We start from the raw sequence: 26,171 nt of genomic DNA on the forward strand, positions 1-26,171 counted from the left end.
GATCACGGGTTGATTCATCATGTGCTTCCATTTAATCCCTCCAGTCATGGCTCAGCTATGCAAGCGAAGCGCCAGACTCAAGGGCCGTGCCTTCTGACGCGAGGAGGGGCGTGCGGTCTCGTTTCATTGATCACATACGTCGTTTATCCGAGCGCTGGGACTGATTCGAGGCTTTCGGAATAAACTCACGGGTGTCAAAAACGTAAAGGCGCGCGGGCCGGATTGTGGTCGCGCAGAGCGGTCCAATCCGGTCGGCGGGGTGATTTGGGGTTGGGGGGGGGGATAAAGGTTTTAAAAAGACAACAAAAAAAGAACAACATTCCCATTCGGTTATCATCTACCGTACATTCAGTTACTATACATTTTATACATGATGTCTATGTAAATAACGAAATCCATTCAACGAAACACGCAATTTCTTGATTCCAACTTTCTTTGCCCAGAGCAGAACCAAGTCACATCGTGACCAATCCGCCACGTGGCCTAAAATGGCTTTGACCCCGCGGTCAACGCGTGTTTCTCTTTGAATAGTAGGCGATTGTTTTTCCGTCCAGTCTACTGCGGGAGCCCTCCGTCGCGAATGGAGAATTAAATTGAACGTTTTCGATCAAGGCTCCCTGATCCTCTTACAGTCGAGCAGAACCTGTATGTTTGACCTTTCGGGGGGGGGGGGGGGGGGGGGGGATCAGGGTAAGGTGCTTTGGCTGAGATCTGGGATCCGAGAAAGTGGGCGAACCGCAACGTTTATTTGGAGAAATGAAACCTCGAGTGTTTTCATTGCTGCAGCACAGAGCGCTCATTCATCGGTCGTGCACCTTCCCTCACACCCGGGCACCGGGTCAGGTGCGGGGGGGGGGGGGGGGGGGGGGGGTTTGACCTCAGTCGCACGTTATCAGCTCCGTGAGGACGAGGATTCAAACGCCGGCCTCCCGTTCTGTGGCTCGGCTTCCTGCTGCTGCCACCTGCCGGTGCGTCACGGTGCGAGCACGCAGGCAGGAAATCCTGTTGACATTGAATTAACGTGGCAGTGGCTCCCACCGTGGGGTCCGGGGGCCCACCCCAGGGGTCCCCCGCCAAAATGATTCATAATTCAACTTCACTATTATTCAATATATCCTATATTTTCCCGTTGTGCGACTAATAAAGGTTTGTCTTATCTTATCTTATATACAAGACACTGGAGACCAATAGATAACGCACAATAATGACTGTTTGTATCATCGTCTTTACTCTTATCTCCCAGTTTAGCGCGGAGAGGTCTGGAGATTTGAACTCAACCAATACATATACAATACAATAGAGATATTCTCTGGTCTCGGGAGATGGCGATAGGAAAAAAGGTTGAGAATTATTGTGGTAAGTCAAAGGTGCTACTACCAACGTTTGTATATTATTGGTTGATCAATTATATCTTTCGTATAAGTTTGTTGACTGTAACTATAATAAGTACGGTCAGGCGTTGTGGATTTTATGTCCCTCGTTTAAATTTCTAAAGCAATCCATGGAATAGGTCATAGCAATGGCAATAGCTCTTCTGAGAATTTCATACATTTAATTTGGACCAAACATAAAAAAATATTTGGGGGGGGGGGTGATTACGATTTCTTTATTACACCCAATCTACTTTTTCTCTTGATGCCTCCATGTAAACAAGCTGACGCAGCCCTTACATGTGCTTCATTAAACTGCATGTGTACTGTCTTCCACAACAAACCAAAAAAGACCAACCAGCGACCAACTTCGTGCCGGTGTGTTTTCCCTGCGGGGGCTGGGTGGAGTATGTCTGTGAAAACAGTGTTGAATTACAGACCTGCCGAACCGGCCTCCGTCTCCTTTCCAGCGTACTGGTTGGTGGAGGAGCCCGCCCATGCCCTCGGGCGGCCTGCTTCCTGCGTGGAAAGCCTCTGGAAGTCTGAACGGGAAATGACTATGCCGGAGCTGCCGAGGCTGGAGGAGGCCAGGGGTTCAAAAGGCTGAGGTGAGACAAGCAGGTCAGCCGTTTTCTAGAACTCTTCGGTTACCGATGTCTGCCGGAAACCCCGGCGATCCGCCGGGCGACGGCCGTCAAAGCGGCTCGGCTGTTTTCTTCTCCAACCCTCTGATGAGCGGTGAGTCCCTGCCGCTGTTGGCCTTTAGAATTACATTATGTAATCCTATGTTTTGTTTTTTTTGTGTGTCAATTGTTTGTGTTGATTGATGTGATGGTTGTATTAAGTGCTGGCTGTGCGACAAATTGCCGCTCTGGGATTATGAAGATTACCGTCACCTTGACCTTGAGTTGAGGCGGGGGCAGACGACAGGAGCCCGCACGTCGGAGGCTTTCGCTAAACCGCCGCACTTTTTAAGCCCCCCTTTGTGATTCATGACGCGTCTCCAAACTTTGAACGCGGGATATCTTTACACAGACGTGGAGTCAGACTGGTCCCCGGTCCACGACGCGGCGTTCAACGGGCGTCTCCTCGGCCTGCGGACGCTCATCTCTCAGGTGATGCATGGCAGTGTGAATGAAGGGTGAAGGTGCGGAAGAGATCAAACGTTTATTTATTTATTTTTCCGTTTTTTTCTTTTCCCACTCGGGTGCTTGGTGTGGTGTTTGCAGGGAGCCTGTGTGAACCTGGCCACCCTGGACCGGGTCTCCCCGCTGCACGGGGCGTGCGTCCAAGGCCATGTGGCCTGCGCCCGGCTCCTGATGGAGAGCGGGGCCAACGTCAGTAGCAGAAACCCAAATTCACTGCCGGAATGTCGCCTGAGACTCTGTGTTCTTTTGCACGCATCCCATTTCCTTTGAAAGTCTATTTCTGACGCGACCGCATAAATGATTGTGGGACTTAGTTAAGAGATTTACACACACACACACACACACACACACACACACACACACACACACAACGGACACACAAAAACAAACCAGACAGACGAGCACACACCCCCACTCCCACACACTTATGAACCCACACTCCCACACGCTGGCACGGCAGCGGCCGCGCATGCCTGCACGGGAGCGTCGCATTAACAAAGCAGCAGATATTCAGACAACAATGCCCGCAGTGTGCAAGCCGCTGTACCACAATGGGCACGGAGTCACGCGGTTAATAAAGTGTACTGTATGATTTCTGCTCGGAATAATTATTTGAACAGAGACAAAAAAGTCTAGATCAAACCCGATCCTTACAGACGACAGACATAAAACATGGGGATTAATGTTTATCCGAATTACAGTATATTATTAGTCGCCCATTGGTTAGTATGGGTCCATTGGTAGTATGTGCTTACTTTATACAATTGTATACAGCCATTTGACAAGTTAAAAAAAGGAAATACCTAATTGTATTATCTGAAAGTGTACTTAATACATTTAGTATAGTTTATATGTACTTGCAATTAATATGTTCATGTTTTGTTTACAGGAAGCCACGTAAGTTGTACTTCATGTGTTAGAAGCTGTACTGACATGCTTAAATATATTACAAATATATTTTTCATGTACATGCTTTTGACGATCAAAATAACACTTCAAGCCCACATCTCAAGGAAGGTAAATGTTAGAATATACTTTTAAAACTGTACTTACACTACACTTACTGCATATTAATGACTACTTGACGAAAGCTGTACTTTAAGTTAGTACATAAAAGTAAATAAGATGTTCCAGAAAAATATACTGACAAAAAAAGTACAACTGGGTAGAAATATACTTTTAAAACACTTTATATACAAAATATATACTTTCTGTGTGCAAAAAATATGAACGTTTTCACCTGGGTAATGTGTTTTTTTTTTCCTCAGGTAAACTCTGCAACGGTGGACGGTGGGACCGCCCTGTCGGAGGCCTCCGCCCGGGGCCACAGTGCCTGCGTGTCGCTGCTGCTCCAGCACGGGGCCGATCCACTGGGGCGGAGCCTCGGCCCCAAGGGCTCCCCCCTCCACCGGGCTGCGGCCGGAGGTCAGAGATCACATTCGTCTGAGGAACACAGTGCAGATTAATCCTTAAACCAGGAAGGGACTGTGCTCAGAAAACTCTGAAACAACATTGCGCGTTAATATTTAATTATGCTGAATTGAGCACATTGACAAAAACAGGCTCTGCAAAGTTCCTAATTCAAATAAAAAATAAAAAATAAAATACAGCAATAAAAGTAGTAAAACAATTCTGCAGTTTAACCAAGTGTATTTATGGAAGTTAACTCTGTTAAGTTAATACATGAAATAAAAGATAAATTGAATTACTTGACGTAAAAGAGTTATTTCTGACGATCTGATCACAAAGCTGCTTTCAGAGCAGACCTGCCAAAGTACAGCTCACCAAATCTTCAATGTTGCGATTATCTGCTTATTATTATTTATTAAAGAATGTACCTCTCTATCCATCTATCTATCTATCTATCTATCTATCTATCTATCTATCTATCTATCTATCTATCTGTCTATCTATCTGTCTGTCTGTCTGTCTGTCTGTCTGTCTGTCTGTCTGTCTGTCTGTCTGTCTGTCTGTCTGTCTGTCTGTCTGTCTGTCTGTTTGTTTATTCTATCTTCTTGTTCATTTTATTTTTAGTTTTATTGTATCTTGCCAATTTAACAGCAAATTCTTAGCTTTACTGCCATGTTGCCATTTCCCTGCAGGTCACCCCGAGTGTGTGGAGGCTCTGGTCCGGCACGGTGCAGATGTGGATCAGAAGGTCGACCAATCAGGTTCTCCGCTGCACGCCGCCGTCGCCAACCGGCGTGTGAACACCGCCACGAGACTGCTTCAGCTCGGTGGGAATCCTCTTTTATTTCATTGTCTGGTTTTGCTTTTCGACACAATAACATACGACAAACCTAAAAATGAACAACAGAGATGAAAAATAAACCTAAAAATGAACAATATACATTTGCCAATGTACAATAAACCTAATGATAAATATAACCTAGAAATTGATTTTTGCGGTTGGATATTTCATCACATATCAATATTGATACTGTGCAGATAGGAGGCAATGCAAGAAAAATGCAAAAAGACAATAAATGCACATCAATTATTCATCTCTTGGGGAGAAGAGAATCAGAGTGGCTGCTTGTGGTTCACATTTATCTGCCTGAATGCTGCTCACATGGAGTCCCCTACAGAAATTATTAGACAGTATCTGTTATACTGTGTAATGTGTTATACTGTATATATTATTTATAGAACAGAACTGATTAGGATTATATTACTCCTATTATGGTTGTGGATGAGACAGCCCCTTATCAGAGGTTATTTATATTCATACCAATAGTCTGGTGTTTTGTTATTAGGTCATTCATCATTTAATTTTAAGGGATTGTTATTCAAAGCAATAGTGCAGGATCATCCCAAATTATAATATATTTGCCACACTTGTGACACATGTTAAATATTTTAAATATGTAAAACATTATGTTAAATAACACTGACACACCAACACATGAGGTGGGATTGTGTTTGAAATGTCATTAGATTCTTATGTGGCACATCTAGGTGATTCACTGATTATATTTAATTCCACAAAGTCTACTCAACAGGTCAATTCATTCGATTTTTTTGCCCAAAATAAAAAAAAGATGCAATATTATTTAAAAGTTATTTGTTGTAATCATTCTTCTCTTTATTCCAATAATCGCTGAAATGTATGTTCGGTTGAAAACCCAATTCCGTGTTCCCCCTGGGGACAAATCTGGAACCAAATTTGGCCTTTTTCACAGTGGGATTTCTTTTTATGAGAGGAAAAACACAGCAAAACGACACATTAGAGAGATTCCACATTCTTTCCAGCGCGTCAGAAGAGCACAACAGGAGCAGAAAAAAAAAAAAAACGAAATTGAAATGACGCGAGCCCTGTAATCGGGCTTTCAGTCAAGCGCTCCATCGCGTCAGGTGTGGAATTGAAGTGTTTCGGCGCTCTCCCTCAGGTGCCAGTGTGAATATGGCCATGGCCGGAGACTCCCCGCTGCACATGGCCGCCCGTCTCTCCAGCCCCGAGCTGGTGTCCGTCCTGATGGAGCACGGGGCCGACCGCTCCGTCAGGAACTCCGAGGGCCAAAGGCCGCTCGACCTCGCGCCCGCCGGCAGCCCGACGCAAAGGCTTCTGGGAGAAACCAGAGGTATTCTCTAAAAGTGCTGCTGGGAAATAGGGGGGGGAGGGGGCGATCAACAAGCAGCATGTAACACTAAAGCGTCTCTCTCTCCCTCTTCATCATGGGTCCCCCCCACCCCCCATTTGATGTCTGCCCAGGGGCCACGAGTCTAATGCAATTGTGCCGGATAAACATCAGGAAGGTTTTGGGGAAGGAAAGACTGGGTGGCGTTCACAGCCTTCACATACCCATAGAATTAAAAGACTTTCTACTCTACTGCGCAGGCCCGGAGAGCCATCCCCTTCGTTGAAAGGTCGCTCTGCAGCGCGTCCATGGCCGCGGCTCTGCCATTGAATTTCAGATTGGATGCGATTCACCCCGTCGCATGTAGGGGGCGCACTTGCACCACATGAAAGGGCTGATGTGATTTCTGGTTCTTGTGGGGATTGTTTTTTTTTTTTGTCTTTTTCTTATCTCCGTTGAATGAAATCTGTAATGGAATGGTCTTTATTCACGTCATGTATTAAGGAAGCAAGCGACTTGGAGAATATTACAACGTTGTTGTTTATCTGGTTTAGTTTTGTTTTTCGCATTTTACAACACAAAACATAAAAGTATATCATGAAGAGCAGCTCGTCTGCTGAAATCTGAAATGCACGAAAACAATAATATACTGTCTTTTCCCCTTGCACCAACATGTTCCGAGCAGATGAAAATCACCCCCCTCCCCACAGTGGAAATATCCATCGATAAAGTTGTTTTTGTGGATTGGCGATTTATTTCCTTTCTGTGGCTCTCAACCTGGGGTCCGGGGACCGCCAGGGGTCCTCCAAGGAGTTCTAGGGGGTCCCAGGGAGAACATTTCCAGAGACCGATATTTTATCCTACTTTCCCTGCTTATGTGGACATACTGTATATGTTGAAGGACCCAAAATACGTGAATGGGTTGCAAGGGATTAACGCGAACAAATATTCCAAATGGAAGAGCAGCGCCGAAGCCCTGGTCCTCTCGTATCTGAGTGATGGTGGTTATCAGATACGTGCAGGCCTGTGTGCTTAGCACCGTTTGGACAGGCAGCCGTCCAGTGGCTCTGTTTGTTCTCTGCCGATTGGATCCTCCGCTGTCCCACCCATTGAAAATGTGCAGGGGTTCAACTCCTACATTCCCAGATCGGCGTCCAAATGTCCATTTTTCATCGAGTCGCAGCGTTGTTTCGACTTGTACATTGTACGTGTGGATCAGTGACGGAAAATGTATTTCTTCATTATTCTTCCACGTCCTTGCCCGTCATCTGTAGTCATTTTGTGATGATTAATTCCATATCAGATTAGATTTTTATTAAAAAATGTGAACAGTAGAAGAGTAGCCGTTAAATCGTAAATTACATGTCCAATGCCTAGATTATTTAAGTTTGAAATTTCCTGAAAAAACAAACACAAAAAAATAAAATAAAGAAATCATAGGCCTACATGATGGAACAGTAGCACGGAATTCATTTGAATGAATGCATTTTTTGCAAAAATCTGTTTTGTTGCCTTTTCCCTTGAACCACCCTTTAATAAAAGCCATTCGGAGAGGCTGTTCCCAGTGGTTTTCCATGCGTCAAGGTTTCGACCCCGTCTTAGAAGCCGAACCTTGCGGATGGTGCAATATTTAATAAAGAACTTCAGTAGCTCCGGGGCCTTTAGGAAGAAATATTTATTCAAAGCCTCGTCAGATTTTTTTGTCCGGTTCCTCTTTCTTTATTCTAACAACCCAGTAGAGAATTGAGAGGAAAAAAAACTCAAGTGTTCTCGGGACACGGAACTCTCCCCGGATCACAGTCCCTTTGATGGCATCATTCTTTTTTTTTTCCTTTTCTTTTTTTTTTTTTCGATGCCAGACACAGAAAGCAGATTTGACTTGAAAAAAAACAAAACAAAAAACTCCCTTGTGACTCCCTGCGGAACACCTGTCCATGTTTCGCTTTCTCTTCCTCTAAGTGTGCCCGGTCTGACTCACAGCCGGGCTTCTCTGAAAAAAGGGCCGACGGCCCCGATCGAGACCCACTCCCCACGGCGGCTGTTCAACTCCTCGTCGCCCTGCAATACTCATTAACTCCCTATCGATTCCCGTCCCCCGATATGCCTCTCGAGGTCAATCACGGGGCCTTTCCCAAATACGCCGTCGGTGCCCGGGGGGGGCCCGGCCACGCACCGGGAGCCCTGGGGTTTCGATTTACTGGCGTTTAATGTAAAATCGATAGGGCGGAAGAGTTGTTTGACTTGCGAGGTGGCGCGGAAGGATCCGTCAGGGCGCTGTAATTAGAGGTGTGGAGAAGGTGGAGGAGGGAGAGTCCGTCCCGCACGGAGGGGGGACCGATGGGCAGGTGGACACTTTGTGATATCTCACTCCGACAGTATTTACTGTATGTTTTCAGTGTTACTTATTAACCCCCCCCCCCCCCGAGTGTCCCCCCTCCACGTGGGTTTGGGGGACACTAAGTGTTATTTCCTGGCTCTGTGGGATACTCGATTCCGACTGGTCGATGGCGGCAATCAGCCGTCAGTTAGTTCTAAATAATGACCGCTGATCTGCTGATATTGACCGTTGTCATGGGCAACCACTCCTCCGCCCGGTTGCACGCCCCCTGTGTGCTCCACCTGCCAACACTGGCTCGTGGCGTCACCCTGCGACGCTGCGTAGAAACCACAATGTAAGACCTGAAGGTGAGATGTGTCCAATTTGACATTATTTACACCACGGGGTTGTCATACGTAGAGATACATTTCTTTCATCTAAGCGGAGGCTCTTAAAGTAGGTTACTATAGTGATAAAATAATTTAGGATCAATATCCGGTCTCAGTTTAATCTTCAATTTAGTAAGTTACCGTGTAATAAGCCGGATAACGTGCACCCAGCCGGTGATTACTGCAAAACAACCCCCACCGGGGTGATCAGGACCGCGCAGCCCAGCGGAGGGGTCCTCACCCCTCACTCCTGTCACAGTGTCTTATCTTACATAAAGCTCCAGTTCTTCAGCGACTTCCCGGGTTCCGTTGTGTTCCGGATTCACTCCCGAGCGAAACCCACCTGTGTGTGTGTGTGTGTGTGTGTGTGTGTGTGTGTGTGTGTGTGTGTGTGTGAGCAAAGCTTTCACGTCAATTCTCTGGAGAGCCAGGCGCTCCATTTACCCCTGTTCACCGGCGGATGTATGTGCACTTACCACACAAATAGCTACAAGTGCCGTCCTTTACAGCCGCCTAAAGTACAACGCTTTGTGCAACTTTGACATCCAGCGCTGCCCGGCCTCAATAAATGATCCGGCGGACGTTTCTAAAAACAGCCGCGGAAACCCGTTGAGGTTTGCCGTGATCGCGTGTGCGAAAGGAGCGGAAAACACGAGTGGTGACTTCCACAAAAGGAAGGGGTAAAGGATGGGGGTAATGGCTGGAAAATAAAGCTTTTTCAAAGTTAACGCAAAGGTCAGTTCGGGATTCCCCCGCCCGTGCGTGTATTCCCCATAAGAACCACCCACCGCAGGGTAAGCCCGACGCCTCTAAGTGCATGTATCTAATAAGCAAAGCGTGCAGCGCGGGGCGAGGCTGATTGCTCCGAGCTGGATCTTGTTATAGATATCCAGCCTTCCCACCGAGCGCCGAGACTCAGTGCTGCCGTGTCCGCGCGCTCACCAGTAATTGCTTTTGGTATTTTTAGTTTGCCAGTGTCCCGAGTAATTAAACCAAATAAGAGTGAGATTGCGCGCGCCGATCGTCTGCGGCTCCGGCGCAATATGGGAGGGCGGGTTTGGGGAGGCCGCACGCGCCGCCATCTTTCCAATTGAGACACACACCCCTGCACCGACGAGGCTCGCGCTGAAGAGATGCAGAACATCAGTGTTAACAAATAAAGAAAATCTGTGTGCGTGTCCTTCTGTAACTTTCAATTTGCTTTGAGTCCTACCTCTTCAAATAGATTTTGGTGCATCTTTCCCCCGACTCTTAGGCTGGACGATGTTGACAAAATCATCACTATATTTTTTTCACCAATTTTTTCACAATATTTTGGGGATGACAATTGGTGTGAGTAAGTGGATATTATGACCAAGCAGGTGGAGGCTAGACAGCTAGAGCAGTCTATGAAGTGCCAGAAATGTGAATTATTTGACTGTTAGGCCCCCTCAAAGACAACATTAACAATACTGCAGTATCAGGATAACCAAAATCCCCGACGTTATCTAGTCTCATATCACGATATAGATATTATAAGGAGATCCCCAGCCCTGCTTGACACAATATTCTTACCTTTTTTTTTAATCTGCGAGTAAACACCTTTAAAATAAAAACAAACTAATGAAGAACAAAAGAACCTGTTTTTATTTTTGAAAAGAAATAAATGTACATTATGATCGGAAAACAAAATAAATATATATTTTTTTCTACATCTTACGTTTTTGTTTTTTTTGCTATAAATAGGCTCTCCTCTGTAATTCCCCCAACAGACATTAAAAATATGTTTACTGATTTAAGGGTTTAAAAAAAAAGAAAGAAAGTGAGTCTCTGCTACTGGGAATTTCAAGTGTCTGAAAAGATACGTGTACAAATCTCTCTGCGGCGACTCCACAATGCCACAAATACATTTCAGCGCTGCCGTCCACGCTCCTCTCCATGACAACAGCCCGTGGGGGGGCTACGGAAGTGTTCGCTCCGCTTCCACTGCTGAGCTCGCACTGGTCTCTCGGGTGGTTCGGCGGGGACTAGCTGGACGCCCATCCATCTGCCGTCCCTCCGTCGGGATATGGGGGGGGGGGGAGGGTCTGGGGCTGGGGGCTGGGAGGTCAGGACGACCGCTGGGTCAGTAGGTACAGACACAGGAGGCTGAGGGCCATCAGGACCAGCACCAGCCCGATCAGGACCTTCTGGACCCACAGACACGCGTCCAGTTTCTGCTCCAGCCGGGCGTTGTAGGCCATCACTCGCATCAGCTGGGGGGGGGGGAGAATTTGGAACGATTTGGGGTTGAGATACGCCCGACACGACCTAAGACCTCTCCAAGCTGAAGGCCTTGGATTAAAAACACCCAACCATTCAAAAGGACCATAACAGGGTCTCTAATATTGTTTTGGGTTTTTGAAAATCGGAAAAACTATGGTGAGAAACCTACTTCAAAATGGCGACCCGGTCCCGCTCACAACTATGGCAACGCATATTTTTGTCAAGGGTACTGTAATGCAACGTTAAAGCAACAACACGTCCGCCTTTGTGTTAAAAATGCGAGCCATCACCAGGAAAATGGTCGAGGCTAATGCAAAATGTGCATCAATTTGATCGCCGCAATGGTCCTTTAACAACAAAATATCCAATTAGATGCGTCATCAGCCGGTTGAGGAAAATACAATTTGATTCGTGTTAATTTTACCAACACATTAGACTACACCAGGAATGAGGTCCTTATCCATTGTCTGGTTCAGGGAATTAATTAACATGCACAATGCCAAACACACAAAAGCCTGCCAAAAAAGGCAACATTTCTTTGCCATAACATTTGTAGAAATGACCAAGGGGAGTTCATTATAATTCCTATTCAGAAAACAAATCTCGCAATTTTAACACTTTAGATGCCCCCAGCCCCCGCCCAGCAGACTCTCTGCTGCTGGCTCCCGGCCCCCGTCCAATCAGATCTCACCGTGGTGTTGATATCCTGGTGCCCATTGGTCCCGGGCTCCACGGGGCTTTCTCCCGGAGGGCTCAGCGTTGGCTTAGCGTTCTCCAGGACGTGACAGCGTAATCTACGGGAAAGAAGAGTCTCATGAGGAGAAGGCGTCAGGCCGATTAGCAGCCTCCGAGCGCAGGCTCACAACTCCAGCGAGGAAAGCTGTGACCATGACAAATTAAGTAAATGAGCTGGCTCCAGGTCAGGGCCGCCATACCCAAATATACTTTTTTTTTTTTCCCCCTTGCTTATAGCTTGGTGATGCCGAATACCGGGTTGTTAATAATACCTGTGTTCCACGATCTTGGTTTTGGACACTTCCTTCCAGAACTGTGCCAGGTCCTGTGACCCGTTGTTGTCCATCTCCGCGGCCATGACCAGGAAGCGGTCCTGCAGCGAGGCGGCATAACCTGCATGCACACACACCCAGGATGAGTTCAAAACAAAACTTTGAGATAAGATGAAAATAGGGCTTAATTGATCCCTGGGGGAGGGGGATTCCATGGAGTATCCCATAACTCACTCTCTCTCTCTCTCTCTAAGCGGAATTTAAGTTGCAACCGTCATCAACTCCCAGAAATGAAAGAGAGGAAAGCTTAGTACACTTCTGGGAAAAGACTGAAAAAAAAAAAAAAAAACAACAAAAAACCAACATACGAGTGCTCGTCTAATGGGGAATTACGTTTCACACGAGTCATGTGGTGCACGTCATCGACAACAGCTGATATTTCGAGGCCGAAAGGCAAAAAAAAACAAAAGGAAAAACTGTCCACGGCAATGTGATCAGGTTGGAGTGTCTAAAACCCCTCTTTGTGCTCACCACAGCCTCAGCCAATCGGGAGGAGGTTCCAAGAAAAACAACATCTCAAGAAGGTCCTTTATTCCACTCAAGAGTTGTTATCTCTGAAAGGACTGTTTGGGGGAGATGATTATTTTATCACTCCTGAAATATGTATGTCAGGAAAATGGAGCGGCCCCGTGTCAGCACTTTGGGAAAGGTAATAGACCGGTCGGTTTGATTATTCCCGGCGCCTGCCCGGGCCGGTTCTGGGGGGGGACATCTGGTACCGAGCGGAGATAGAGCGCCGCCTACCTCCGTGTAGGGACACCACGATGTCCACCGAAGCACCGGGCTCACAGCAGCTGCTGCTGGGCTTCACGCGGTACTTCTCAGGTGCTGTGGTTCGTACCTGTGGGGACACCGGAGGCGGCTCGCGTGAATATGTCGGGGGGGTGGGGGGGGGGGGCGACGACACAAAGACACGTGCAAATGTGCGCCCGTGCGTGCGCTCACCTTGAAGGCCACTTGGTTTTTGGTCACATTGCTGAGGATAATGAGGCATTTCCTCTCCGTCTCTTTGGAGCTGAAGCTGAGCTCTTCCGAGGGGCTGCGGGGAGAAATCCACATTTAAAGAATGTATTTATCCGAATGAGAACCGCCTCGGTGGGTTGAAGTCCCGGTAAAATAATTCCTTTCACTTCACTCCCGGTGGTTATTTGGCCGCCGAGAGGTGCCGGCGCACCCGCAGGACGCAGACGGCCGCATCAATTTGCCGTGCGGCGACGCTTTGTTGTTCTCTCTCCGTTCGTGTATCTTAGCAATATTGATCTGGCAGTTAAGCCGCCGTGCGCCGAGATGAAGGCCTCGCAGCCTGTGCGGTAACACCGTCCAGGGAACGGTAGAGTTTTTGACTTTGCATCAACCAAACCATCTGCCTTTTCCTCCAACACCGCCTCAAGAAACACAACCGCGAGAAGAAGCATTTTGCCGCCCGAGAAATAACAAGTAGTGCATCTGAGCACGCGAATCAAAACACTGGACTAGTCACGATCAAAGGCGTTTGCCAGTGGCCAACGCTTTTGTTGACGCGTTTTCCCAAAGAAACATGGCTCCTCACTCCCTTTTCTTCAAGCGCTGTGTTAAGTTCCCACCCAGCAGAGCCGTCGGCCTGCTGAGGAAGCCCAGGCAAACCGTAGCCAGACCTGCCAAGCTTGGGAAAATATTTTGAGCACCGCAGTAGTGTAACAGGGAGTCTCTGTGGTGTTTGAGTTCCTGCAGCTAAATGACTATCAGTTATTCACACCGTAGCCGTCTCGTAACGAGGCTCATCACATCTTATGCGAGCTACTAGGGATGTGTGTATATATATAAAAAAATAAAATTATTAAGATATATCATTAGGATATAACCATTAAAATGCATCATATCGTAAAGGTACTGAACATGTTTACTGTCTCTTTTTTGAGCGTCAACTACGCAACTACGTTACATGACGTTATCTCATGTTTTGTATTTTTGTGCAGTTTCAGCTGCCGTTTCGTGCCTCTGTATACCAAGAGTTGAGTGGTCGGTACACAAAATGTGTGCAGGTTGGCAGGTCTGCGTATCTGAACCCTTTTGACGGTGGAACATGAGAATATACACTGATCCGCCACAACATTAAAAACACTGACAGGTGAAGTGAAAAACATTGCTCATCATTGTAACCATTGTTGTAACCATTGTAACCATCGTAACCAAAGCGACAGGTCTTGTGGGGTGTTCCCGGTATGCAGTGGTTAGTATCTACCAAAAGTGGTCCAAGGGAGGACAAACGGTGAACTGGAAACAGGGCCATGGGCTCATTGATGAACGTGGGGAGCGAAGTCTAGCCCATCTGGTCCGATCCCACAGAAGAGCTACTGTAGCATAAATTGATGAAAAAGTTAATGCTGCTTTGATAGAAAGGTGTCAGAACACACAGTGCATCACAGCTTGCTGCTAGGGGGCTGCGTAGCCGCAGAGCGGTCAGAGTGTCCATGCTGACCCCTGTCCACCAACGAAAGCTCCTACAATGAGCATGTGAGTCTCAGGACTGGACCATGGAGCGATGGAAGGTGGTGGTGCCTGGTCTGATGAATCACATTTTCTTCTACATCATGTGGATGGCCGGGGTTAGGGTCCGATCCAATCAAACATCTGTGGGATGTGCTGGAACAACAATCCCGATCCATGGGGGCCCCACCTCACAACTTCTAGGACTTAAAGGATCTGCTGCTAACGTCTTGGTGCCAGATACCACAGGACACCTTCAGAGGTCTTGTTGTTTTGGCGGCACGAGGGGGAGCCACACAATATTAGTGGTTATTGGTGATGGTTTTAATGTTGTGGCTGAGTGGTGTACATCCCATTATTACCAGGTTTGGGCAGAAAACAGCTGGGATTGTGTGTTAAAGCTGTCGAGAATCTGGAGCAGAAGCAAATACAGAATCAAAACAAAAAAAAACAAAAAAAAAAAAAGCCAGCCTTGAGGTGCTTCGCTCCACTTGGCCCAATCCCTCCCTCAAACTACCAATTCCCCAAACATCTCACTAAAATCTAACTAGCCTGTAATTTAATGAATTCAGCCTCAGTAAACACTCGTCACAAAGTGGACCGCTGCTCTGCCAACGAGCTTCACTTCAAACCGCCCGCAGGGTTAGAATGGCGGCGTATTATTCGCAAAGCCTCTCGTTGATGCAACTCGGATACATTTTGTGTAGGTTTTTTTTTTTTTTTTCTAAACAACTTCCTTTTCATGTCCACTTGTGTGCGGCTGTGGAAACTGGAGTTCCCTCGAGTTCAGAATGACTCTCTGGGCTCCAGAAACCTTTGACAACACACACTCGCACGCTGAAGATCAAAGCCGCCATCCTCCCATCCCGCCCTCCTTTTCTCAAGCACCCCTGGTCCTGAATCAGGGGCGAACGCAGCTCGGAACCGTAATTGCAGTTAAGGCTAAAATAAATCTGTTTATCACTCTAATACATAGCCCCCGGGCTGTCAAGAACCTCAGATCAAAGACTCTGCTATGCAGGAAAAAATATAAAAATAAAAAATAAAAAAAAAGGCAGAACTCTGACATAATTTGTGAAAACGAGCGGTGAGGTATGATAGCGTCCCAATATAAACGGGGCGAGCTGCGTATCTACCTCAAACGCGGCCAACTAGAGCAGTGATAACCAAAAATCAGCTCGAGACCGATCTGATAGAGAAATCGGTGGAAAGGCTTCCGATTCTGACCTATTTGATTGGACTATAATTCCGGAGGGGAGAAAGTGAAAAACACTCTCTTATTGGCGATTACGTGGCCACTGATCAGTGGCTTTCATTGATTTTCAAGGCACGCACAAAAACATTTATTTTTATAAATAGTGACAACAAAAGAACAACTGACCGAGGACACCGGCAAAGCTTCAAACACATCGCGATAAATTGCTCCGGCCCGTACGTAAATGAGTCAATCGCCCACACCTTGTTGAGCACAAACAGCTTCCGGTGGCGGTGAAGGAGTTAACGGTACCTGACGTGCAGCAGGGAGCCTTTGAATGTCGTGAGTGGCTTCCTGACGCCTCTGGTGCGACTGGCCGCTTCTCCTCTGTCGTTGTCCTCTCCTTTCAGACTCTCCTCCAGAAAGTTCACCTGAAAAAAAAAAAAACAACAAGAGGCGTTTAATTAAAAGGAGGTCAGAGGACTTATGATAACTCGTGCCGCGTGACGTTATCTGGCACTTTCCCTGGAAATGCCGCGCTTGGCCCTCGACCTCCGTAAAGAGAAGGGTATCAGCCGACGAAGGCGGCGACAGTCGTTCGGAATGATTAATAAGTGGCCTGCGTGAAATAAGGTGAGAAGTTGTGCGTTATCGAAATACCATCATGTCAACTCGTAAAGGGCGAAAGGTTAATCCCTTTTCACTTATTATACAACCCCTTGAAATCCCGTCCTGACCCGTTTTCCTTGCAGTCTCAAACGGAGGCCAAGGGAGATAAATGGCGTATCTCCCCGAGAACCACAGAACCAAAGTAACCCACAGCCACATGATGTTCAACAAGTTGATTTTCTGGCAAAAAAAAAAAGAAACTAGGGCCAAGGTCAGGATACGTTACTTGCATAAGCACTTTCATTTCTCCACACACACACACACACACACACACACACACACACACACACACACACACACACACACACACACACACACACACACACACACACACACACACACACACACACACACACACACACACACACACACACAGGATTTGAAAATATTGCACAAAAGGTCAATTGGAGAAATGCTGGCCAATGGTTAGCATCATTGGCTTTGACGGTGTGTTTTTGGGGTCATTCGTTGAGCGAAACAGGAGAAGAAGCACAGCAGGAAGGAAGGAAAAGGGGGGGGGGGTAAGAGGAAGAGTGGGCCCCGTGTGTGATGAAAAGCCACTTACATGGGAGGCGGTTCTTCCACTGCGATATGCACTTTGTCAATTCCAAATGGCTGTTGCCACCGCAATAAAGACATCGAAAAGTGCTTTGCTGCTTCTGAAATGTCTATCTTTATTCGTTGAATACAAACAAATGAAGTCTTAACACACTCAAGTAATGATGGAAATGGAAGGAACAGGAGTCACACTAAAATAGAATTAAAAAGCAATGGAAATGTTTTAAAGTGAATTTGTTCGTGAAAACCAAATAAACTTAAGGATAAAAGAAAATCAACAATATGATTTTTTTTTTTTTAATCCAGCATAGATTAACAATCAAAATTAATCTAGGGAACAAATCAACTGTTAAAAAAAAAAAAAAAAAAAATCAATTTTTAAACAACATAACCACTATATTGAAATGAAATGCACAACACTGTAATTCAAGAGAGAAAAAAGCTTACACAGCTTGTTTAAGAAATGAAATGCAATGTTTTATGAAATCTTCAAAGTTGTAATGGTGCGGAGTGTTTGATGATCCAGATTGTGACAAAAAAAACCCAAAAAAAACAACCTGATGTGAGGTTGAGTAGTGTTCACGGATACAGTTTTAGGGACGTGGGCGTGGTCGAGGCACAGAGGTAGCTTCCAGAGCAATTTGCCTTTTTGGCAGTTTAAGTAGAAGAAATAAAACAAGGAAAAAGGCCAAGGCCAAGTTAAAACAAGGAACAATATTCAGTTTTAGTGCTCAGTATGAACTTCTGCTACTGTAATATAACAGTACGTAAGAGGAAATGGTATTTTAGAAATGTAACAATCATTGCATGACTTCACCACTGATAAAACTTTGCACAAATATCCGCGCTCCTTATTTGCCGGGAGGCATTCTCCTCGGCTGCAAATTTTGAAACGTTACTGGATGACGCAGATTTGCCGATCATCTGCCGATGAAGAACATGTGCAACACATTTTCGTGGGTTCAAATTTTTAAGTGCGTCGCCGGGGGGGGGGGGGGTGCTCGAGAGAGGCGACCAAATCCATGGTGGCAAAAAAAGGACTAGTGAGATGGTGAGGCAGGCGTACTCCCAAAATAACACGACAGACAGGGGGGAGTACGCCCGTCCTTCCATGGTGGGGAAACCTCCTGGACCGAGATCCATGTGTGGGAGCGATGCTACACTGTCTCACCACCACCAGCCCTTGTTTCAAAACAGAGAGAGAGGAACCACTTAGAAACACAGCAGAAGCAGCCCAGTCGTTTGTTGCGGTTTGATATGGGTTATTCAGGCAGGGCAGGCCAGTTCCGTGTTCAGACGGTGGGAGAGAAGTAGAAAAACAGTTTGGCCGAGGAGCGCGTTCAGACTGCGGAGAAGCAGTCCCACCACGAAAAGGAAAGGCTATTCAATTTAGAGGCGTGGTTCTCAACATGGGGTCGCGGGAACACACCCCCCCCCCCTCCCCCAGGGGTTTGTTCAAGAGGTCCCGGAGGGGGCCCCAGCAAAACTTCCCCACTATTTCATTTACAGGATGTTAGTATCATGAAAAAATGCACAACAATGTACTGTTTCAATCCTAGCTTCACTGTTATCTGTGTAAATATAATACAGACAGGTTTGAAGATTTCGACTAAATCATATCCAATAACAAAAATCTCCTCAGATTTGGGTCTCAGAGACAAAGATCTTATCGAGTAGAGTCAGTTGCCTTATGTGTTTCAAATCAAGGTCGGCTGATATGAAAGGTTGACGATCACCGATTTAGGGAATTGTCAGAAATGCAATGCAAAAAAAAAAACGCTCTACTGACAATTCTCTGACAGTTCTCTACTGAAAGTCTGGACCATTCAGACATTCAACAGTCCTGGCGTTCAGGAAGTCAGAACACTACCTGCAGAGCGAGAAAAGACAGAGGAAAAACTCCAAAAGCCTACCTCCTCTCAAAGCAGGTTGATCTACCATTGCCATAAATAAGTTCAAGGTAAATCCACCCTTGTGTCCTCATGAGCAGCAGGCCATTCTGAGTGAGGCCTGTGGATTATGTCTGGCCTTACGCGAGACTGATTAGCATATCCCTTTTTTCCGTGTTTTTTTTTTTTTTTTTTACATCTAAATCTGCAGTGCATGACTAATACAGTATTCATTTTCAACCGAAGCAGTGATGTTTGTTTGCCGGGGCTTAAGAGGCTCGTGGGAGCGGCAGTGGGCGACGCGGCGCTGCCAGGTCTCCAGCGAACACGAGGAGTCTCCCGTGACTGGGCGATTCAGCGGTTTTGGGAAGCAAAGCGCTGCGTAACTGAAATAGTGTGCAGTTCTTACGCGGGGGGAATTCTTATTTCTGACGATCATTAATAAGGTCAATTGAAAAATTTAAATTTGAAAAAAGACTGAAAAGCAATAAAAACATAAAAGCATAGCAACTAAAAAAGCTACAGATTCAAGACAGATGAAATACTGACGAATCTAAGTGTAACAAGTTAGTCCTTGTCCCATAGACGTGCGCCTAAATGTTCCCACTCTGGCATATCGTATAATGACTCCTTTAATACCCACTATCTATTCCAACGCACGCTTGGTTCGCATGCCGCAGGCCAGAAAAGCAGCTAAATAGATTATGAGGCTCGGGAGTGAGGGGGCGGCGTGGCATATGCCAGCGCCCTGACCCCGGCCACACTGCGGCTGGGCAACATGGCACCGGAGGGGGCGTCAGCGGCACAACGTGTTAAAGCTAAAAGCGCCACAGGGGTGGCGTAAACAGGGCGGATTCACCCGCCGAGCGCAGAAGAGCCGCCGGCCTCGAACAAGGTCACAGAGAGAGCCGTTAGTCAATTGTCGTAGAGGAACTCATTGATGTATTCGGGGGGGGGGGTTACAAAAGCAGAAGCCGAAATCCGACTACGACCACGAAACAGAGCGAGGTTGGGGATGACGTGCGGTTATTGTTGGGAGGATTTAAACAGCAGCTCCAAGACATTGGGAGTCACCTTGACGCGGACAATGAGACGGGGCTTAACGGCTGCCAGATCGAGGCATTATTGCCGCTTAATCGACTGTCGTCTCAACGGAGGGGCCCAATTACACACCACTATCTGCCGGAATAGCGCAATACATATAAATTAAGAGAAACCCCCTAACAACAATATAACTTGACAAGTAACAAACGTTTATGGTTTACGTTCATTAGAACAGCCGGCCCACGTGGGAGGGGGGAATCACGCAGATTCTGATAGTGCCATGCCGAGTTAATCGAGACGCCATCGGTCTCAGCTCATCGCATCACAGAGTTAATGAGCAACGTGTCCCATAACAACCCAGGATAACTGATGGCGAGGCTGAGGACGCCGCCACCGCCGCTCGTCCTCGTGAGATCACTATTTATTGCTCGAATTTAGCAATTTGATCTCAAAAGCAGGATCATCGGGGGACCCCGCCACGCACAAACACACAGCGCTCGCTTCCGCTCGCGAGGGAAGCTGGACGAGCCGGGCGCACGGGCGAAACTTACCTTCAGCGTAAGTGAACTGAAATAATAAACATGGAATGATAACCACTGATTTTACAGCTTCATTTTATATTCCCACACTTAAAATAATAAAAAAAAAAAGAAGATGTTTTGATATATAACTTCAAAATTTTAAATAAAAAAAAAAGGAGGATTTTGTACCTTTTTGGGCTTTTTAGAATCTTCAGAGTTAAAACTGGACTCGAGCGTTTCCTTCCCCTCCGACTCGCCCTCTTTACTCTCTGCATCGTCCTCGCTGCCGATTGGTCCATTCTCCAAGACCGGCGTCAGGAAGTCGTCATCGGGGAGGGGAGGATAGCTGTACTTAAAGGTGTCCTGGAATTTTAAATCAAAAAACATTCACAGCACGTTCCTTACCGAGGATAATGTCATAATTATGTTCATTAAAAAAAATTAGAGGCTTGACCTGTGAATTGACCAATTGACCAACGAGATAATGATGAAGTCATGCATCACTTCTACCCAATAAAATAAAATAAAATCAGCAGAAAACTACTTACAGTTCCGCCCATATGAGCGGGCAGATATTCAGGTCCAATGAACGTCTGGACCTCGGTTCTGGAAGCGAACTTGAGCTTGCTGATGGCTTCAGGGCCCAACCAGGTCTTCACGATCTTCCACGCAGCTGGAAGCACATCATCATCATCATCATCATCATTCAGGTCAGTGTGTTATCAGCAGAAATAGGTTGAATATTGTGAAAACAAAAATGTCAACTCCAGGTCTCACCATTCATGATCCAAGGCATATCCACAATGATCATTTTGGCTGGAAAAAAATATATAAGATTTGACATGTTTCAGGACAGATTGTTGTACATAATTTATCCAGACCACCTGGGGAGAAGGATACATTTATTATAGGGTAGTAAAAACACACACACACACACACACACACACACACACACACACACACACACACACACACACACACACACACACACACACACACACACACACACACACACACACACACACACACACACACACACACACACACCAACTTCATTTTAAGTGTTGAGATTTACACCAAGATCAAACTCTACTACGTGGTTATATGGCCAAATACACCAGCATTCAACTGAAATAGGGGTTTTGGGGTTGTCTTTGATCAAATGTATTGTGGTAGAAGTTACATTATATTATCATTATATCAGCTGCAAAAAAAATGGCCTTAAAAAGACAATAATGTTGTTTATTGTAATTATCTCTGAAACAATACAAAATCGTCCAACAAAAGCAGTTATTGTGACAAGCCGTGTTGTTGTTACTTACATAAAAACTTTGGGTAATAAACTTTAAAGCAATGAATGACATACTTCACAAAGTCCATGTCCTGAAACACAAAGTAAAAACAACATGAAAATATAACTTGTTACTTTTTTTTTTTTTTTTTTTTAAATGTAAAAACTTTTATATTTAATTTAATACAGAAGATTTAAGAACCTGTATGTGGATTTGCCATTTTAACTCGTGTTAAATGGACCATAATAAGGGGAAGCTGTGAGCTCAGTCAAATCTATTAGTCCCTGCTAGATCTCCACTTTGCAGGAAACTGATATGAATAGAGCTCCACCGCCAACTTCCTTTGACGTTTTTCTGAGAAGCTGGCTGATGATGTCATTTAGCTGAGCTCCTATTGTCACTGATGGTCATTCTTCTGAAGATAACGACATAATGTTGGTGTTTGCCACTTCCAATCACCGTCGTGCCTTGAGAGCGGTTCTTTAAAAATCCATAGCATTTAAAATGAAATAGCTTTCCCCCTATGTGCAAATGCAGGGGGGAACCCAATTTAAGCACGCAAATCAAATTTTCCCTCCAGAACGCAAGGTAATGCCGTCCAATCGTCTGCAACAAATCCTAACATTCTGTAAATCCCGTCTAAAAGCATAGTTAGGAAAATTCTTCTTGCTCTCCTTGAAATCCCTTTTTCACGTGAATGTGACAAAAACACGTGCTTTATCTTAATGCGTTAATTATTGCCATCAAACAAGCTGCAGATCTATCAATGGAAGCAGCCTCCTCAGCCTGGCGAGGCTCCATTACCGACAGAGTCTCATTGCTATGCAGCTCGCTCACTCTTAAACTTAATGAGATCACGCCAGCTAGCACTGCTCCTGCTCACACTGTGCTTTAGCCAACTTCAATAAGGTGTCCCCCCCCCATCAAATCCACTAATTCCATATTTGGGTTTCGCAGATACTTATTTCGGCTGCCGTGTTCCTGCATATGTGTTTAATTGAGACATTTGCACAGGAGAGAGTTTACCCCATGAAATACGCTCGCTGACAGGGAGCCAGCATCTCAGGCAGTCAGCGTATGGATTAGGCCGTCGACTGGGATTGACCAACCGGATTTAAAGGTCACTTTAATCTCCAAAGTGTTAAACCATAGAAGAGTATCAGTCCCTCCATAGACCACGGCTTAAACAGCAAGAAATATTATGATGCTCCGCAGGGTCTCAACAAAACTCATAGCAAGTACCTGTTCTTAAAAAATAAATAAATAAATAAGTAGAAATGGTATGGCATGGTCGGTTTAATAGAAATGACATAATTACAGAAAAAAAAAAAATAATGAAGTCTCACTTAAAATCTTTAAAAATAGGTCTGGGAAAAAAACCCTGAATATAATATTAAATAGTAAATTGGAATGGTACATCCATATATGAATGTAATTTAAAAACATATACTTTATTTTTTTTTTTGGGAAAACCTTTTTTAAAGAGCTTTATTGACTTACGATATTGCCGAGGCCAGATTCTGCCATGTCAAACACCACAGTGAGCGGCATCCCGGGTTCTTTTTTTGCATAGTGCTCCAGCCAGAAAGCGACATACTTCTTCTTGTCGACAGTGGTTTTTGTGTCTTTGACGTGAAGCTTTACTTTGAACCAAACTGAAAAAGCACAATACAGAATACAAAGCTAAGCCCCAGATTATTGATATACCGTGGGAATTAGCCATGAATAAACGAGACACCAGTAAACGCAATAGGAGTTTTGTATCACATTATAAAACATGTTTAGTATTACATATTTTTCTAGAAATGTGGTTGACAGAAAAACTGAAAACAAAGGAGGAGCGAAACAAGACATGTACGTACACAGCTTGCTGCCTTCTTTATCATAGCCGTGGAGGTAGACAGCGCCGGTCTCGAACATCCATTTGGGAATGCTGCTTTCAGTTAGATCTGATAAACACAGTCAAGCAGACCCGCACTTGTGTTAAGGCATATTGTATCAAACCCCGCTGAACACACAGGACTCGCAAGTTCTCAAATTCAACCAATTTTGCACACTCAAAAATATAAGAGTGACGTGCGCGTCCAATTGGACTAAAACACCGCAGAAGTAAATGTAATTTGCTGCCGTAAAGGCCGGTAATTGCTCAAGTGAAAACAAATTCTATGAGGCGATTCTTCAGCAAACAGAGGTGATTGTTCCCGGTGAGTGGATGGAGATACTGCAGCGCCGCGAACAAAAGGACTCTGTTTGGATCCATCCCAGAGGAGCACAAAGGCAAGCCCTACTCTGTATGGCAGGCTGACACGGCCAAACATCTGAAATATATATATAAATACAGTATATAGTACAATTCACTTATCCATTACAAAGACCCCAATATATTTCCATACCATTTACACCAAGCTCTTTTCTCCATTGAAAACTTTCGTCGATCATTTTCAAGGCATCGTCCACAACAAAATGCCTCCATGTCAGGTACCCCTCCACCAGGTAATCATCTCTCTGGAGTCTTTCCACATCCCTGGAGTCGTATTTGTCTGGGGAATCTGCCGAATCAGAGAGAGAAGAGACGATACACGACCACAGGTTAGACACGTTACTTTTTGTCTGTTTAAACAGTTAACTTTGCATTTAAAGCTAAGCAAACACAACGTCCCCACAGCAGAAACAAAAAAGGTGTTAACTTTTTCTCAACTTCAAAAACGACACCTTGGAAATCGCGAGGGGGTTGTTCTCGACCAGCGGTTGTCGAGAGGCCCCAGGGGGTCCCAAGCAAAACAATGAATAGCTAAACTTCACCATAAGAGAACGTACAAGAACAAACTGTTTTGATCATGTTTTCACTGTTATCTTCCTCAGCTGTAGTACAGACAGGTACGGAAGTTTGCCTCAATCATATCTAACATTGTGTATTGCTTAATAAACATATTCTCAGATTTGGGGTCATAGGGACAACATCTTATCAAACGGGGTTAGTGCGTGTAGCCCTTTTAATTCATCTTGTAGACACAATCACACTTAGTATTCTGTGAATTTAGTTTTTCCTTGTTTTAGTCTCTAAAGCTTTTTTTTTTTTTTTTTAATGCTGATTGTCTCTGCTGCAATGCACCAACTATTACGAAGACAAATTCCTCTTAGATGACATTGTACTTGGCCGAATAAACAGATTACGGTCCATAGTCTGTAAGTCGGTAAACATGCAAGCTTGCGGGCAGGTCTCAGCCCGTCAACCAGGTCAACGCCGTGACAACAAGTTGCGCGTTCATGATCCTTTTTGTCCAAACCGAAAGTGGAAAAACAGAGCCAGGTCGTCGCTCGGCACTTTCCGTGACAGCGGTTACCTTGGAAGAGTTCCTCACGGAATCTCTGCCTCGTAATTTCAATCTTCTTCTCAATCTGCGGTCACAAGGAGAGACGTGTACATTCGGTAAACGGGAACGTTTCCACAACACAAGGTGGGGGGGGGGAAAGGCGAGCAGGTGGTTCCGTTACCTGCTCCGAGTCGGGCTGGCTAACTTCGGCCATGTTCAATCTCCGTCCTCCTGTTCGGCGGCTCTCTGGCTAGCCAGCTAGCATGGCTCAGTAAAAAAAAAAGATACTGAACTAAAGGAGGAATCAGTGCGACTGGCGGAGCCGCCGTCCGCCCGTTGCCATGTTGCTTCCTCTGGCCACACCTCTTGTTTAGAGATTGATGGCTGCCGATACAGTTGATTCGGTTGGCGACGGTGCTGGAACCGGAGCGAGTGATCGAGTCACGTGAAGTCCCGTCCCTACGGATTTCATACTTCAAAGGGCTGGCCCACCCCACGTTTTGGTTGTTTTTTGGAGACATTGTTTATTGTTTATTGTTTATTGTCTATTGCCATTTATTCGATGTCAGTTCCTTTTTAGGTTCACTGGACATTGTCGTTCGTTGTTATTGTATAGGTTTATTGAATGTCGCACTTTTTACGTTTAGTTAATTTATTTCGCTTCATTGCAGATTACCACATTTATATTTTGCAGTTTGATTTCGATCCTTATTGTATATTGCCACCGTTCCCTCTTTTAAATACGTTGTACATTTTTACGTTTTTGTTTTTTTTATACGTTGGCCATTTTTGTCCGTCCCGGAGAACGGAATGTTTTCCGAAGCCTTTTACCCACAATGCACGAGTGCGCCAACGAAAGCGGAAGTGTTTCGACTTCGTTTGCCCGCGCCGGACCGAACGACAGCTTCGACGCCTTCCTTCGGCTTCGCTCCGCGGCGACTCGCTCGGCGAAAAGGAGCCGCTCGACTCTGCCGACGCGTGGTTCGGTCGGCGTCAACGCTGCGGCGGGCGCGGTGAGCGCCGGTGAGCGCCGAACGCGAGGCGGGAGTCGAGAAGCGGAATTCCCACGCGGGTAATTGGATTCCTCGGGCTTTAGTCCCCAGTAATTAT

The 26,171-nt window shown here is 45.7% G+C and overlaps 2 protein-coding genes across 2 annotated transcripts; one reads left to right on the forward strand and one right to left on the reverse strand.

Moving 5' to 3' along the window:
• The first annotated feature begins 1,942 nt into the window (after positions 1 to 1,942).
• LOC307244301 (ankyrin repeat and SOCS box protein 9-like) lies at positions 1,943 to 7,533 on the forward strand. Its single transcript, XM_080019446.1, has 7 exons — positions 1,943 to 2,108; positions 2,406 to 2,485; positions 2,600 to 2,707; positions 3,787 to 3,943; positions 4,621 to 4,755; positions 5,908 to 6,099; positions 6,231 to 7,533. Exons 1-7 carry the CDS (start codon positions 2,024 to 2,026, stop codon positions 6,380 to 6,382), a joined length of 909 nt encoding a protein of 302 aa, XP_079875572.1. The 5' UTR covers positions 1,943 to 2,023; the 3' UTR covers positions 6,383 to 7,533.
• Positions 7,534 to 10,416: 2,883 nt separating this feature from the next.
• On the reverse strand, positions 10,417 to 25,474 carry mospd2 (motile sperm domain containing 2). The gene is made up of 15 exons (XM_080019413.1): positions 25,243 to 25,474; positions 25,092 to 25,146; positions 24,141 to 24,296; positions 23,610 to 23,696; positions 23,248 to 23,402; positions 21,778 to 21,838; positions 21,233 to 21,271; positions 21,004 to 21,128; positions 20,645 to 20,818; positions 16,087 to 16,205; positions 13,059 to 13,152; positions 12,858 to 12,954; positions 12,054 to 12,174; positions 11,738 to 11,840; positions 10,417 to 11,036 (listed from the first exon to the last, which is right to left on the reverse strand). The coding sequence occupies exons 1-15, from the start codon at positions 25,273 to 25,275 to the stop codon at positions 10,890 to 10,892; spliced, it is 1,566 nt and encodes a 521-aa protein (XP_079875539.1). The 5' UTR covers positions 25,276 to 25,474; the 3' UTR covers positions 10,417 to 10,889.
• Positions 25,475 to 26,171: the final 697 nt, after the last annotated feature.

The sequence above is a fragment of the Zeus faber genome (assembly GCF_960531495.2).
Source record: "Zeus faber genome assembly, chromosome: 18".
NCBI classification, from domain to species: Eukaryota; Metazoa; Chordata; class Actinopteri; order Zeiformes; family Zeidae; genus Zeus; species Zeus faber.